The sequence below is a fragment of the Pituophis catenifer genome, unplaced genomic scaffold (assembly GCF_029215685.1).
Source record: "Pituophis catenifer annectens isolate HBS135680 unplaced genomic scaffold, rPitCat1.0.hap2 SCAF_6, whole genome shotgun sequence".
NCBI classification, from domain to species: domain Eukaryota; kingdom Metazoa; phylum Chordata; class Lepidosauria; order Squamata; family Colubridae; genus Pituophis; species Pituophis catenifer.
The window spans coordinates 38,925,008-38,939,493 of record NW_027256886.1 but is presented as its reverse complement, the minus strand read 5'-3'; the positions used below and the strand labels follow the sequence as shown (position 1 = coordinate 38,939,493).

At 36.3% G+C, this 14,486-nt stretch overlaps 1 protein-coding gene across 1 annotated transcript in view; it reads left to right on the top strand.

Moving 5' to 3' along the window:
• Window positions 1-14,196, top strand: part of VPS8 (VPS8 subunit of CORVET complex) — an 87,398-nt gene extending 73,202 nt beyond the window's left edge. Inside the window, exons 44-45 of the mRNA XM_070946443.1 lie at window positions 11,472-11,552; window positions 13,113-14,196. Coding sequence (XP_070802544.1) covers window positions 11,472-11,552; window positions 13,113-13,262 — 231 coding nt within the window. The 3' untranslated portion in view covers window positions 13,263-14,196. The remainder of the gene's footprint in view (window positions 1-11,471; window positions 11,553-13,112) is intronic.
• Window positions 14,197-14,486: the final 290 nt, after the last annotated feature.

Here is a 14,486-nt window from a genome sequence, read left to right as displayed (position 1 = left end):
ATATTGATATGCTGACTGATTGATTGATTTAGTTTGCCACTTCAAACCAACTGGACTTCAGATAATTTTCAAAAGTTACAATAAGAATAATTATTAATTAAAGTAGCCACAAACATAAATGGCTAAATTATGGATTTATGGAAAATAGCATCATGGAGTATAGTTAATTGCCTACGCATCCATGTATACACCATGAGTATGGGGACAATCCATATTTCATGGGACAAGCTATTCCAGAGGAGGGGAGCTTATACACCATTAGATCCCCCTCACGCTATACCTGACTCTTAGCAAAAGTTCCCTAATTGTATGTGCAGGAAAGGTTGAAACTATGGGGAAAGGCGGTCTCTAAGATTTACAGCCCCTGAACGATAATGAGCTTTATAGGTAATAACCTGTCAGAGTATGTAGATTTAATAGCTGTAAGCTGATGTAAGGTTGTAAGCAGAGGCAACTGAAAGCTGATGCAGTAGGAATGAGGCAGCAGGGTTACTGCCACTTCAAGAAGCTGGGTAAGAAGCTGTCTATACAAGGGGAGCCATTAGAGGGCGTTTCCTTCTCCTCATGTTCTCTTTTTTTGTCGTGTATCTCATTGCTCTCCATGTGTCAGTAGCTGTATGATAAGGTATTTAACCATGTATATGTATGTAAATATTTAGCTGTATATAAACCACTGTTATTTATCTAAAGGCTCTGTGTGCTGTGTTTTGCTCCTGGGTTTACCTCATAATACTAGTCATGCTGCCTAATCTCTGACATAACAACTATCTTGAATTATACTCAAAAACCTACTAGTAACCTGTGCAGCTCTGCAGCAGAAATGCAAAATTGTAGTAATGTGATTGACCATTGAGCATGCATGCTTCTGCATTCTGGACCAGCTGAAATTTCTAAATGGCTTTCAACCATAGCCTGGTATAAAACAAATTACAATAAAATAATCAAGAGATGATGGAGCACAAATGGCCATCTTCAGTGCATCTTGTTCCAGGTAAAGCCACAGCTGATGCACCAGCCAAAGTTTCCAGCCATAGTCTTTACCTGCTCTTTGAGCAGGATCCATGAGTCCAGAAGCTCCTAGATTGCCTGCCTGCTCTTTCTGGGAGAATATAACTCCATCAATATTACAGCCCTGGAATAAACTTCTAAAGCAAGAGCCACTCTGTCTTCTTCAGGTTGAGTTTGAATCTGTTTTTTTTTTTCCTCACCTAAACCCTGACAGCTTCCAGATACTGAATCATATCTTCCAAAGCATCGCATAATGGGTCCAGGCCCAGGGCAGAAAAATATAACTGAGTGTCATTTGCATATTAAGATACTTCACCCTGAACCACTGAAAGGTTTCTCCCAACAGTTTCACACGGATGCTGAACAGAACAAAGGAAAGGAGTGAACCCTGAGACATTTCATAACGAAGTACCTATAGAACCCCCCCTCCCCCCTTCCCTCCAGAATCATATTCTGGACCTGCATACTGAGATAGGACCTGAGCCAATATAACAGTGTGCATCCACAGAAGGATTTTGTGGTCAGCAGCAATAATTCTATTAATAGATTTGGAGGAAAGAATTTCATACCACTTTTCACCCAGTCCCTGTTATAGATCATAGGTCTAGGTTTCTGATCCATGCCCAGGCTTGTATCCATACAGGAAAGAGTTCAGAAAATCCATATCCTCCATATCCTTATAAAACCACTTTCCCAATAACATTCCCTAAAAGAGAGTTAGGATGAAAGTTGTCCAATTTTGTTGGATTCAGGTCTTGCCTTCTTAAATGGACAAGAGTGGGTAAATCTAGTGCTTTTTTGGGCACTTCTGGCTTTTCTCCTTCTCTCCAAGGGTTGACTGCAACCCAGATTCAATTCCTGACTTTTTCATAGATGCTTTAATTAGGCAGGTGAAATGGGCATCCAAACTGCAAGTAGCTGAACTAAGATTGCAGAGGATTTCCTTGGGATCCACAGGTTCAAAAGCCTCCCAAAGAGCACCACCAGATGTTTCTTGGTGCTTCAAGTCAAGTGCTACAAAAATGAAGCTGTTCTTGTAGTCTAAGACATATGTTATATCAGCCATCCAAAATGTTGTTGATATAGTCTAGTTATGGCTAACCTTTTCCAGACCGAGTGCCCAAAGCGCATGCACGCCCAAACCCCCAAGCCCCTGCACATACCCCCCCACCCCCGTGCATACACACATGCCCCCACATTTCCCCCCCCACATGCAGAGACCCAAAGACCAGCTGGCCGGCGGGAGGCGCACACACATGCACGGCAGAGCTGAACTGCGGTGACGGCTCACGTGCCCACAGAGAGGGTGCTGTGTACCACCTCTGGCATGCGTTGCATAGGTTCGCTATCACGGATATAGTCGTTACCATGTTTGAATGCTAACATGTTTGAGTGAGTAGTGCATACTTTCCTGATTCAGTGAAAAGCAAAGGTCTGTTGTGGTATTCTTTAATCATGATAAAAGTCTTTTTTCTTTATGCCTTCTGTAAGCATTGATTTTCTCCAACTCCTAACTATTTATTTCATGTTGTTAGTCTATTTAATTATTATACTTTTAAAATTCTAAATTTAGACTTATTTAATGTATGTAACTAATCTGACTACCTATATAACACCTAGAAAGAAAATTGTACATAACAGTTACATGCAAATAAATATGGGTAAAAACCCATCCAGTGAAGTAACCTTTATACAGGAGAAGAATTGTACTTCATTACTAGTGATGCCACCAAGATTGTATAGTCACATACCAAAATTTATTTAGTGTATGGCTGGTCACACACAATATTAAAACACTTCATTTCACTTCACACTTCATACGCTAAATAAATAAATAAATAAATAAATAAATAAATAAATAAATAAATAAATAAATAAATAAATAAATAAATAAATAAATAGTAGGCATGTTGTGTGAGCAGAAATGTGCTGAGCCTTGCCCAGTTTTATGCCTACTCACATCTGCATTTTATAAACAAAGATAAATCCTTTCCATGAGTGGTTGTATTTGTATATGCAAGTATGAAGGAGAGAAAGAATATGCTTTTGATTGAAAGTTGGAACATAAAGAGAGATCATAAGTGTTTCTTCTAAATGCCTTCCAAAATTGCATTTGCATACTTTGTAGTTTTATGACAGTGCTGACTCCTGTGTCGATTGCAAGCTTTTTAATATAATTCAGGAGCTTTTAAGTAATCTAGCTGCTAAAGCAAAGTAGAAAATGCTCATTTACAATATATCAGTTTTCCTTACATGATAAATGAGAACCAATAGAGAATGTAGGTGGATTAACTTACTGGGGATAGTTTAACTATATGTTTTTATTATTTATTGATTTTTGATCAATTATATTTATTTTGTATTGTGTCAAAAGATACTATTAATTAACTGTTTAAGAGTGAATATTCCATTTTCTGCTTATATTTCTTCCATTGCAGAAGATTTTCCCTCAGCTTATAGATCAATTATTCTTCTGTGTCATTAGTTTTTCATATGTTTGTGTGTACATGCCAGTTTTGATTCCTGGTGTCTGCCTGGAAAAGTCCCTGCAGTTTTATTAGCAAGATTTTGAAAATGATTTGCTATTGCCAGCTTCTTAGGGCTGAAAGAGAGAGACTAGCTCAAGGTCACTAAACTGGTTTTGTGCCCAAGGCAAGACCTAGAACAGTTTCTAGCTGAAATTAAATTTTAATTTTTTTACCCAATCATGCTTTAATATGTTTAATTATCTTAGGTTCTTGAAAGATAATTCCTATAATAATGAGAAGTAGGTACTTGTTGAAATCCAAGGGTATATATACAGTTGAGTGTTACATAATGGTACATATTCATTTTCATTCCAGTACTTTATTGAAGTTGCCATGATCATGATCCCTCCAAGTCCTGGCCTCATTATGGCAAGGGGATGTTTCTGGGAGGGATAAGCAAAGAACATTGAGAGTGTGTGCTAACTATAAGAAACATGAATATGGGAAAGCTCAACAGTGAAAGATGAAATGAAATTAATAGAAATTTCTACCTTAGGCATAGTAAATTGAGATGAGGTGGGACTGGACACTTTTCAGTCAGAAGGTCACACTGTTTATCACTTAAGACATGAAACACACACCAAAAAGGAATTGCCTTCCTTTATTATAGTTACGAAGGGTGTAGGTCATAGTGCACTAAGTGACCAGATAAAATCAGTGAGACTTTGTGAACAATCTGAAGATCATTCCATTTTATGCTGCAATTATTGATGCAGAAAAAGAATAGGTTAATGAATTTTACAATCAAGTTAATTTGAAATCAATCTAAAAAGCAAGCAAGATGTCCTGCTTATGATTGGAGACTGGAATGCCAAAGTTGGAAATATTAAGGAGGAAGATATATTTGGATTGTATGGTTTAGGAAATTGAAATAATGAAGTATGAAAACAACAAAGCAATTTCTGCTACTCCAATAATTTTTTTCAGAGCTAACACTGTCTTCATATTAAAACAATGTCTGTATACATCAAAATCACTAAATGGAGTTAATTGAAATTAAATTGACTATATTATTGATTAAATGAAGTGGAGGAACTCAGTGATAACATCAAAGACATGATTAACTGCTTTCTGTGGAACAGTACATGAACTGCTCTTATGCAAGTTCCAGGCTAAGCTAAAGGAGAAGATGAAAATCAACTAGTTCTCTCAACATCATTTTCAACACATACCCACTACTTTTAAAGAGAATATCAGGAATCACTTTGAAATCCTAAGCCTTATTTATAAACAACCATAGAAACTATGGAATGAATTTAAGGAAACTAAGAATGAATGTGAAAAGACACCTCCAAATAACAGAAGAAAGCAAACTGGTACAGCAGCATGAAAGCCTTGGAAAATATAGTCAGATGCAGTGTATGTCTATACTTACAAAAATCAGTATACTGCAAGCAGTGGTATTCCCTGTGAATCTCTATGGAAGTTGGACTTTAAAGAAGCAAGTTTGAAAGAGTATTGTTGCTTTTAAATATAGACGTTGGACTTCCTTCCCCAAAATCTAGGTGCAGTCAGTGACAAACATGATGAAAAGCTTCACCAAAACATTGTCTGGATAGAAGAATGATATCAGGGCAACTGGAATCCATAAGTGCTGGCTGACTGTTCTTAGACACTGCAGCGAGATACATCAGACACTGAGTACAAATGAAAATCAGCAGCAAAATACTTTCAGATCTGTTGAACTCAAATCATGTGTGAAACCTGTGATTAAATATAATCATTAAAAGTTACTTTATATTTTTCAAGGATACTATGTGATACATTCATTCTGAAATTATATTTGTGTTCAGTTTGAAAGGGTGTATCATAATCACCAAAAGGTTTTTAGGAAGCGAAACCTTTAGGGGGAAAAATGTCAATCTATATTAAGCTCTTAATAGTTCATCCCAACAGAAAACAAGATTCTCTCACCATTTCTACCACACTGAGATGATAGATGATAGGAAAAAAAGTTTAGAAATTTGAGCAGCTAGTTTATCTCCCAAGTTGCTAAGGCAGTTTTTTTTACTTATATACTCAAAGCTTCAGTATAATCTGATGAGGAGGCTATTCTCTTAAGTAATAATTTAGGAATATCTTACGTGTCAGCATGTGAATCTGTCTTAGGTTCTGAATGTAGAATTACATACCATTACAGTAGTTAATATCTATTATGGTGTGCTTTAAAATCAGGATAATTAAAACCAACACTGTCATAAGAAACCTGTAACATTTACATTTTATAATTTTGTAAAAAAAAAAAAAAACCAATTATTTTATCAATTGATTTAAAACAGGGGTTGGCAACCTTAAACTCTCAAAGAGCCATTTGGATCCGTTTCCCACAGAAAAGAAAATACCGGGAGCCACAAAACCCTTCCCGTGCCTGACTATTTCCTGAGAGGCCGCAGAACCAGCATTTGTAATTGAATTAAATGTTCTGTTTTCTTCTGAAACTTTTCTTTTCTGGATTTAGCCATGGTTGGCCTACCAGGGGTCGAAAAGCTCAATAAATCGTGTGCGGGCAGGTACCACACATTGGCGGTTGTAACACATATTTTGAGCAACAGGGAGCTGCAGCAGAGGGATGAAAGAGCCACATGTGGCTCCAGAGCTGCGGGTTGCTGACCCCGATCTAAAATGTCGAGGTGAAATATGATATGAATCTCTCAGAATATACTCTTGAAACATTTATTTTCATTGCATTTATTCTTCTTGTTACAGTCATAGATATGTTGATCTATAACTCAAAATATTTTTATCTATTAAACCAAGTATCTTTCTAAGAATAATTATCTCCAAATATTTAATAGAATCAGAACAATAAACCAAATTAATTCCATAGATTTCTTTTTTGTCAATTGACATATTAGATTTACCTATTTGTGTAGCCAGAACAGTTACCATATTTATGTATTATTGTCATAAATCTTTGTAATATTGATTTAGGAAGCCTAAAGTTTCATCTGCATATAAGAGCAAACTATTCTCAATTTCTGCTTCATGTATACCTCAGATATTGCCAGATGGTTATATTAGGAATGCCAGTTTCCAACACAATTAAATATTAAAGTAGATAGGGGCATGCTTGACACATTATGTATCTCGTCTTTATTATAGGGGAAATAATTCTATTGTTATAAAGGGACTCAATTAGTAATATTATATCCAGGATATAAATTGAATTGGAAACTAATATTACTTCATAACTTACTCTCAAACCTTAATTTACACCTTATCCAACGCTTTTTCTACATCTACTGAAGCCTAAATGGCCATTTCATTTCTAATATATACTGTACATTCAAGGCTTCCATTATTTTATTTTCCTTTGATCAAAAAATGGATTGATGCTAAAAAAATGCCACCAAGCATCTGGAGAATAGTTCCTTAGTGCCGTTCTTCCTCTTCTGAAAAGTACTGTCAGCTTGAATGTTGAAGTAGTGTTGAGGTCTATATGTGAAGTGACAGGAGTGCAACACATTATTGACTATCTCTCCCCTTCCCCCTCCCTTATTCTCTGTGAGCAACCTGCTCAGGAAAACAGGCTGGAAAATAAAGTGTATACACAGGAAAAATGATTGCTATAAATATCAAATGTAAGGCCTATTTTGAATAGAAGAACTTTTCTTAAAGATTATTTCTAAGTTTCAAATTGTCTCTCATCCTGCAGCATTTCAACAACGATTTCCTACAGATTTGCCTGTCTACAGCTCAGTCTATCTTTTGAATATTTCTAAACAACAGAAACTGTATTTTTATGCCTCATACAATATTTCCTCTCCAGTTCAGACCAAGAAAGACAAAGAAGGAAGTTGGATGGAACCAAAAAATGTAGAGGTTGCTTCCAATAAAAGCTGCATGCATCTAGAAAGAGTCAAAGAACAGTTTCCAAAATAACAGATGGCAGAAAAATCAATTTTGGCCCAAATCAAGAGCAAAAGTAGCAGCAACAGCATGTCTCTTAGATGGATATGCAGAAGTCAGCTCTTTCTCCCTGAGCGCAAGAAGGATGGCTATCATTTTGTACCTTAAGACGTGTACAAAAATTATAGTGGAACCAAGCCTCAGAGGGAGATCCAGACTTTCAACCCTGAAGTCTTTCTTTAGATGCAAAATTGATGCAAAATTGAGCTGAGTTTGAGTCCAAAGACCATCTGATTGGCTCAGCTGAGCTTCAGGACAATGAGCTTTGCATAAAACCATATCGTCAGAACTAGAATGGTATGACATCAAAACCTATTTCTTATTTCTTATGGGGGGAAAAAAAGATATTTATTAGGGTGATTGGGTACAACATACAATCGTGTCTGTAAGTTTGAGAAAATAGATGTGGAAACTTCATAATGCAAAATTTTTGCAATTGCCATTCATAGAATTAAGAATGTACGTCTCTGTCAGATTACTTGATCAAAAGATTGTTCCTAGAAATAATGTATAGTTTACATTCAGAATGTGGTGTCAGCTTTTATATGCTACCGTAGTTATATTTGTAAATTTTAGAAAGGCTGTATAAAGTATAAAAATAACCATTTTTTAATAAATAGGATTCAGTCTAATTCAATCTGGTATATAATATAAACATTCTGAGCAAGAATATTCTTGGGTGGAACTATTAGTTGCTTGGCCAGCTGCTGGTTCTTAAGCAAAAGGTATGTCTTAATTTAGTCTGAGCATTAATATTGGCAGAATAACATAGATGCTAGATATTCTAAGGGATTCCCTACAGAGCTTTCCTTTAGTTTAAAAAAAAGAAAATGCCTGCAGCATTTGTTTCCATGGCAATAACAAGATTATTTGCAATAAATATCCTTAAAAATCTGATTGATTAATATGTATAAATGAAATACTGCAAAGGAGAAGACATATCTTGTCTTAAGACAGCAAGCAATTATTCCACATTATTGTGTATAGAACTCTAAAGAAAAAGCCTGGTATTGCTTAATTATGGTAATTTGTAATCAACATATAAAGTCATGTAACTGTACTGTGTTTCTCTGAAAATAAGACCCTGCCTTATATTTTTTTGAACCCTGAAATAAGCGCTTGGCCTTATTGCCATGCACTCAAAAGCCTGATTGGGCTTATTATCAGGGGATGTCTTATTTTGGGGGAAACAGGGTATTTACTTGCACACTGAGAGTTAAACTCACATATTCAATTGCTTTTAGTTTTTGGAGAATAAATTAGGATAAATATTAAATGAAATGCCAGTTCAGAAGTCCTTTACAATATGGGGAGTATTACATTCGTTATTTAAATATTTTTTAAAAGACAATTGCTCAAAATATAGCAACCAGAACATTAAGAATTGTTCAGAGTATTCATAAAGATCTAAAAACAAACAAATACAGACAGGAAATGGAAAGAGGACCAAATCACAAAGGAAAATTACAGACAGACAGCCTTGAATTGCAGAGCTGGTGTTAGGAAAAAAGAAATCTCAGAATGAGCTGAAATTAGCAAAGGATGGTAATGAAAATGGCTTCTTTAGATTTGTTCAAAAGAAAAGGAAAAGACAAGAATCAATATACCAGCTGCTCAATGAAGATAGCAAAATATGTGTAACTAGAAAAGGGAGAGGGGGGGCAAAGCCACTCAGTATTTTATTTGATCATCATGTTCAAAGGAACAACAATTATGTGTTCCATCAGGAAATGTGAAAAGCAGGATAGTTTAAAAATAGTCAAGGAATATCCTTTTACTTTGATTTGCATCCTATGGTACTGGAAGAAATAGCTGGTGATCTGGATGAACCCTTATCAAGTAACCTTGACAAATATTTTATCACAGGTTGGTGAGCCCCCAAATGACTGGAAGAGGGCAAATGTCCCTCTCTTCAAATGAGAAGTGGAGTCCAACAAATTGCAAAATATATAGTCTGACATTGATACCTGGGAAGATTCTAGGGCTTGATTCATCTAAAAAGTACCACTTTAAAGAGATTGATTTAAAAGTACCTGGAAAAAATGCAGTATTTGCTAGAGGTCAGTATGGATTTATCAAGAACAAATCTTGCCAGAGTACTCTTATCTCATATTTTGTTGGTGAGAACATATTTCTTGGCTTTAGCAAAACATTTGGCACAGTAATATCTGACATGATAGTTAGCAGGTTAGCTAACTGTGGCAGGACAAGTGGATACACAGCTTTCTCAAAAATCATGTCAAAGAACATTTATCATTTTTTTGTCATAATATCTACCTTTCATTATATTTTTACAGAATTGTCATTAGTGACATCTGAGATTCAGAGAGTGCTTATCATGTAGTGGATGATGCAAAATTGGGTGGAATAGGTAATAGTAGATAAAAGTAACATTCACGGAATCATAGGATTGGAAGGAAACTTGGAGATCTTCTGATCCACTTCCCTGCCCAAAGGCAGGAGTCCTTATAGCAATACCATCCTGGATTAATGGTTGTCCAATCTTTTCTTAAAAACCTCCAACGATGGGGCATCTGTAACTATGCAAAACAAGCTGTTCTACTGGTTGATTGTTGTCACTGTCAGGAAATTCCTCCTTGTTCCCAGGTTGAATTTCCCTCTAATGAGCTTCCATCTATTGCTTCTTGTCCTGACCTCAAGTGCTATGGAAAATAAACCAATTCCCATTTCTCTATGACAGTCCTTTAAGTACTGGAAGATTCATATCAGGTGTCCCCTACAGCTTCTCTTCATTAGACTAAGCCTGCCTTGTTCTCTTAAACATTCATCATACAATTTAGCCTCCAGATCCCTTATAATTTCTGTTGCTCTTCTCTGCACTCTTTCTAGGGCCTCTGTGTCTTTTTTTGTATTGGGATAACCAGAACTGGATGCAGTATTCCAATTGTATCTCACGATTGCATTCCAGAGTGCTACTTCACTTATCTTGATCTTGATGCTATCTTTCTATTGATGCAGCCTGGGATTATATTGTTTTTTTGGCAGCTGCAGCACACTGCTGACTCATACTTAAGTGGTGGTTTACCAGAACACCTAGATCCTCTCATAGGCACTACTGTTGTACCTATACCTGTGCATCTGGTTTTTCTGCCTAAGTGCAGGACCTTACATTTCTTACCACTGAACTACATCTTGTTGAATAGAGGCCAGTGCTCAAGATTCTTCTCTTGAATCTCATCTTCTAAAGTGTTAGCAACTCTCTCTAGCTTTGTGTTATCCGCAAATTTGATGAGCTCCCCTTCAGTTCCCTCATGAAGAGTCCTGGACCAAGACAGAACCTTGAGGTACTCCACTCTGTGCTTCCCTCCATGGACGTGTAGTTCCATTGAGGAGTACATGCTAAGTGTGATTGGTCAGCCAACTGCAAATCCATCTGGTGGTGGTACTGTCTAACTTTCATTCTTCTCCCATGGTGTTGATTTTGATAGATTGGATTATTTTTCCTTTCCTTCCTTCCTTCCTTCCTGGAGGTAATTAAATTTTATAATTCATTGATTTATAGAAACCTGACAGTCCTAATGTAACTAAAATTCCATAGAAGAAATTACATTAACAATTAACATTTGTTTGTTGTAAAGAATACAAGTTTAGAAATGTGTTGTAAAGAGTATGGCATAATCTTTGGCTGTAGTCTTTACAGCATTATTCACTTTCAGTACTTTAAGGAATTATATCATGTTGTTTGAATTTGGTTATAAAAGCATGCCAGTTTTTTGGATAAATTTTATGGATTACCAGTCTATCCATGTGAACTTGATGTTTCTCATTATTCCAAAAGGTATAACAAAAAAAATTATATAAAAGTTGTACAAAACGTTTCCAATTGAATATTAGAAAATAAAACTTCCTAACATTAAGAGCAATTTGACAGTGGATGGGTTCAAGCAAGGTTTGGATACTGTGGGATACTTTAATTTGGGTTCTTGCATTGAGCAGATGTTGGACTCAGAAGTGCAAATGTCACTTTCTACTCTGTCATTTAAGTTGATGATGTTCATTTTTCAGACTAGTTCAGAATGTCTGTTGGATCCTCAGCAAGCTCAAGCTTTTGACCAGCTCTGTCGTCTATATCGTGGAACATCAAGGGTAATGTAATTTTGTATTTTCTTTTTAATACAAACTGGATCAAACTCTGTCATGCTTTCAGACATTGTATATCTGAAATATCAGAGCCGTGGTGGCGCAGTGGTTCGAATGCAGTACTACAGACTAACTCACTGCTCACACCAGAACTTCGATTCTAAGCGGCTCAAGGTTGATTTACCCTTCCATCCTTCCAAAGTCGGTAAAATGAGGACCCAGATTTTGGGGAGCAATAGGTTGACTCTGTAAACCACTTAGAGAGGGCTATAAAGCATTGTGAAGTGATATATAAGTCTATTGCTATTGCTATTATAAAGATCATTGATGTCATTGTGTTTGTCTTGGATGGAAAATAAACAAGGCATGGACATAAAAAAACACACTGAAAGAAATCAATGTCCTATCAGGTTCTAAATCTTATTGTGACCGACGAAATGTTTATTTGATGCCCATAAGCAGGAAATGCAGTAAATGTAATTGCTTTGCCTTGCTCAGGGGTGTCAAACTCAAGGCCTGCAGGATGGATCCAGTCTGTGGGGTGCTTAGATCTGGCCCATGGGGCCACCCTGGAAACAGTGTGGGATCGGCCCACGGTGCCTCTGCCAGCGAAAACGGGCTCCCACATGTGGCCCTCCCAAGCTCCATCTTCGCTGGCTTTGAGGGTTTGCAGGAGGCCGTCGCAGCCAGAAACAGCTTGGGAGCCCATTTTCGCTGGCAGAGCGTTTGGGTCACCACATGACATGAGTGACATGAGTGACATTGAGCAGGCCATACCCACTCTGGCCACACCCACCCGGCCCCCTGCGGTGAAACACAACCCTAATGCGGCCCTCAATGAAATTGAGTTTGACACCCCTGGCGTTACTTATTTTTAATAGCAACTTCCACTGAAAAGCATACAGCTCTGCCAGAGAAGATGACATATTTCTCTGTCTTTATTTTCTTTAAACATTGCTTGATTTTTTTTTTCAACTTTACCATAATTCATTTAACTATTTTTTCCTGAGCTAAACAGCCCTAGATAAACTACCTTTTCTCAGGGGAAGGTTTTTCCAGCACCTTGACCCATTTTGACTGCGTTCTTCCATGCCTTTTGATGCACAATAATATTTTAAATAAAACATTCAATTGTTCTGCATCAGACAGACACTCATTGGTAGAATGTCTGAAGTTTCATTCAGGAATGGTTCATACTTTCCTGAAGTATATACAGTATTTACATTTTTAGTTCTTAAACACTCTTTGTTTTCAGAACAATCATTCTGAAGTGCCATTATACTAAATTATTAACTAATATAAATATATTCTAAGGATTTTTCTACATATGTGTAATTTACATGCATGTTTATTATGATATAGCCAAGAATGTTTTAACGCAATTGGTTAGAAAAATACAGAAGTTATTGTTTGTGATTTTAATGAAAATTCAGGCAATATATAATGCCTGAATGCGTTGATCTTTCCTCTTTGAAATAATTGGTTTTTGCACTGCCTGTATAAACCTATCATTTACAATAGCAATGTTGCATAAATATATATGTATACATTTCTTTTATTTTGTAGTTGGCACTTTTGACTGAGTTGTCTCGAGATCATGGTGGTGAAAAACATGGTTTTGTCCAAGTCTGCCAGAGGGATTCTGCCCTGAATAGTGTCTTCCAAAATGAGACTTTTCAGCTTCACCTCAATCCTCCTCCTCTTCTAGAAGACTAATCCTTGAGTATCAAGCATTGTGAAAAAATACTTCCAGTGTTTGCTGTGGATTCAAAGTAAAAGCTAGCAGTATGTATCTTATAAATAACAATGCAATCTTTGTGAGAACTGCCTGTTTTGATCCTTAACAAAACAGAACATCAGTGTCAAGCATTCTAGTCCTCATGTCCAGTGGATTTTGCTGAAAGCTATAAACTGCTCTCTGAAGCCTATACTTTTTTCATTTAAATTCAGAGTGAAGAATGGAACTTTACATTTGTTATTGGTTATAAAAGCTACAATGCAAGACAGAACTGGCAGAACGTTTATGAGATAGCTTTCTCTAATGTATTTCCTCTGCTCTCGGTTGCTTCTGAAAATCTATTAGCTCCTCCAGCTGCAGCTCAAGAAATGTTGCTGTGACAGATGCTATTCCTTGGAAATTTAACATACTAACATCATAAATGAGAAAATCTGTTAATGAAGCACATTAGAATATACCACTCAGCCAACTAGATATTTGATGTCAGTTTGTGTATCTTCTGAGTGCTTTCATGAGTGCCAGCTTTTCCACGGAGAGCTTACAGTTTCCAGTGTACCAAAAGAAACCAGCACATTACTCATTTATGATGGCTGCTCTCTTGCTGCCAAGTTGCATGGAAAAGATACCTTCTTCCATTATATATTGCCAGCTTCCTGAACCTTAGCCATTTATCTTTATGAATTCACTAAAGGATTACAATGTTGCTTTTTTCCTCCTTATCTTTGCCACACACAAAAAATGAACAATCTGGTACAGGAATATATTTTTGAAAATGAATGTTTCTGATTCCTGTAAATGATATTTAATAACCTTTTGTCTTTCCATTACTTACCATTTGACAATTTTACTTTATTTGTTCAAGAGATTTCCAGTTTCCATATGTGTAGACAGGAGCAAGTATAAATTAAAAGATATATAAAAACCAGAATTATTTGCAAATTTATACTAGACTATTTCATGGCTGAATTTACTATTTTTTCTTCATTTATCATTTTGTCAGAAAGTTGTTACCTCAGATTTGTACATATTTTTCTATAAGTGACCAAAAGTCTTATACCTGTTACTATCCACTTCCATATTACCGGTCTTCTACAGTTAGAGGCTATCAAAAATTATGAATTTATGTACTAATTACTGCCAATACAGGTAGTCCTTGAGTTAGGAGCACAACTGTGCCCAAAATTTATGTTGCTAAGTGAAAC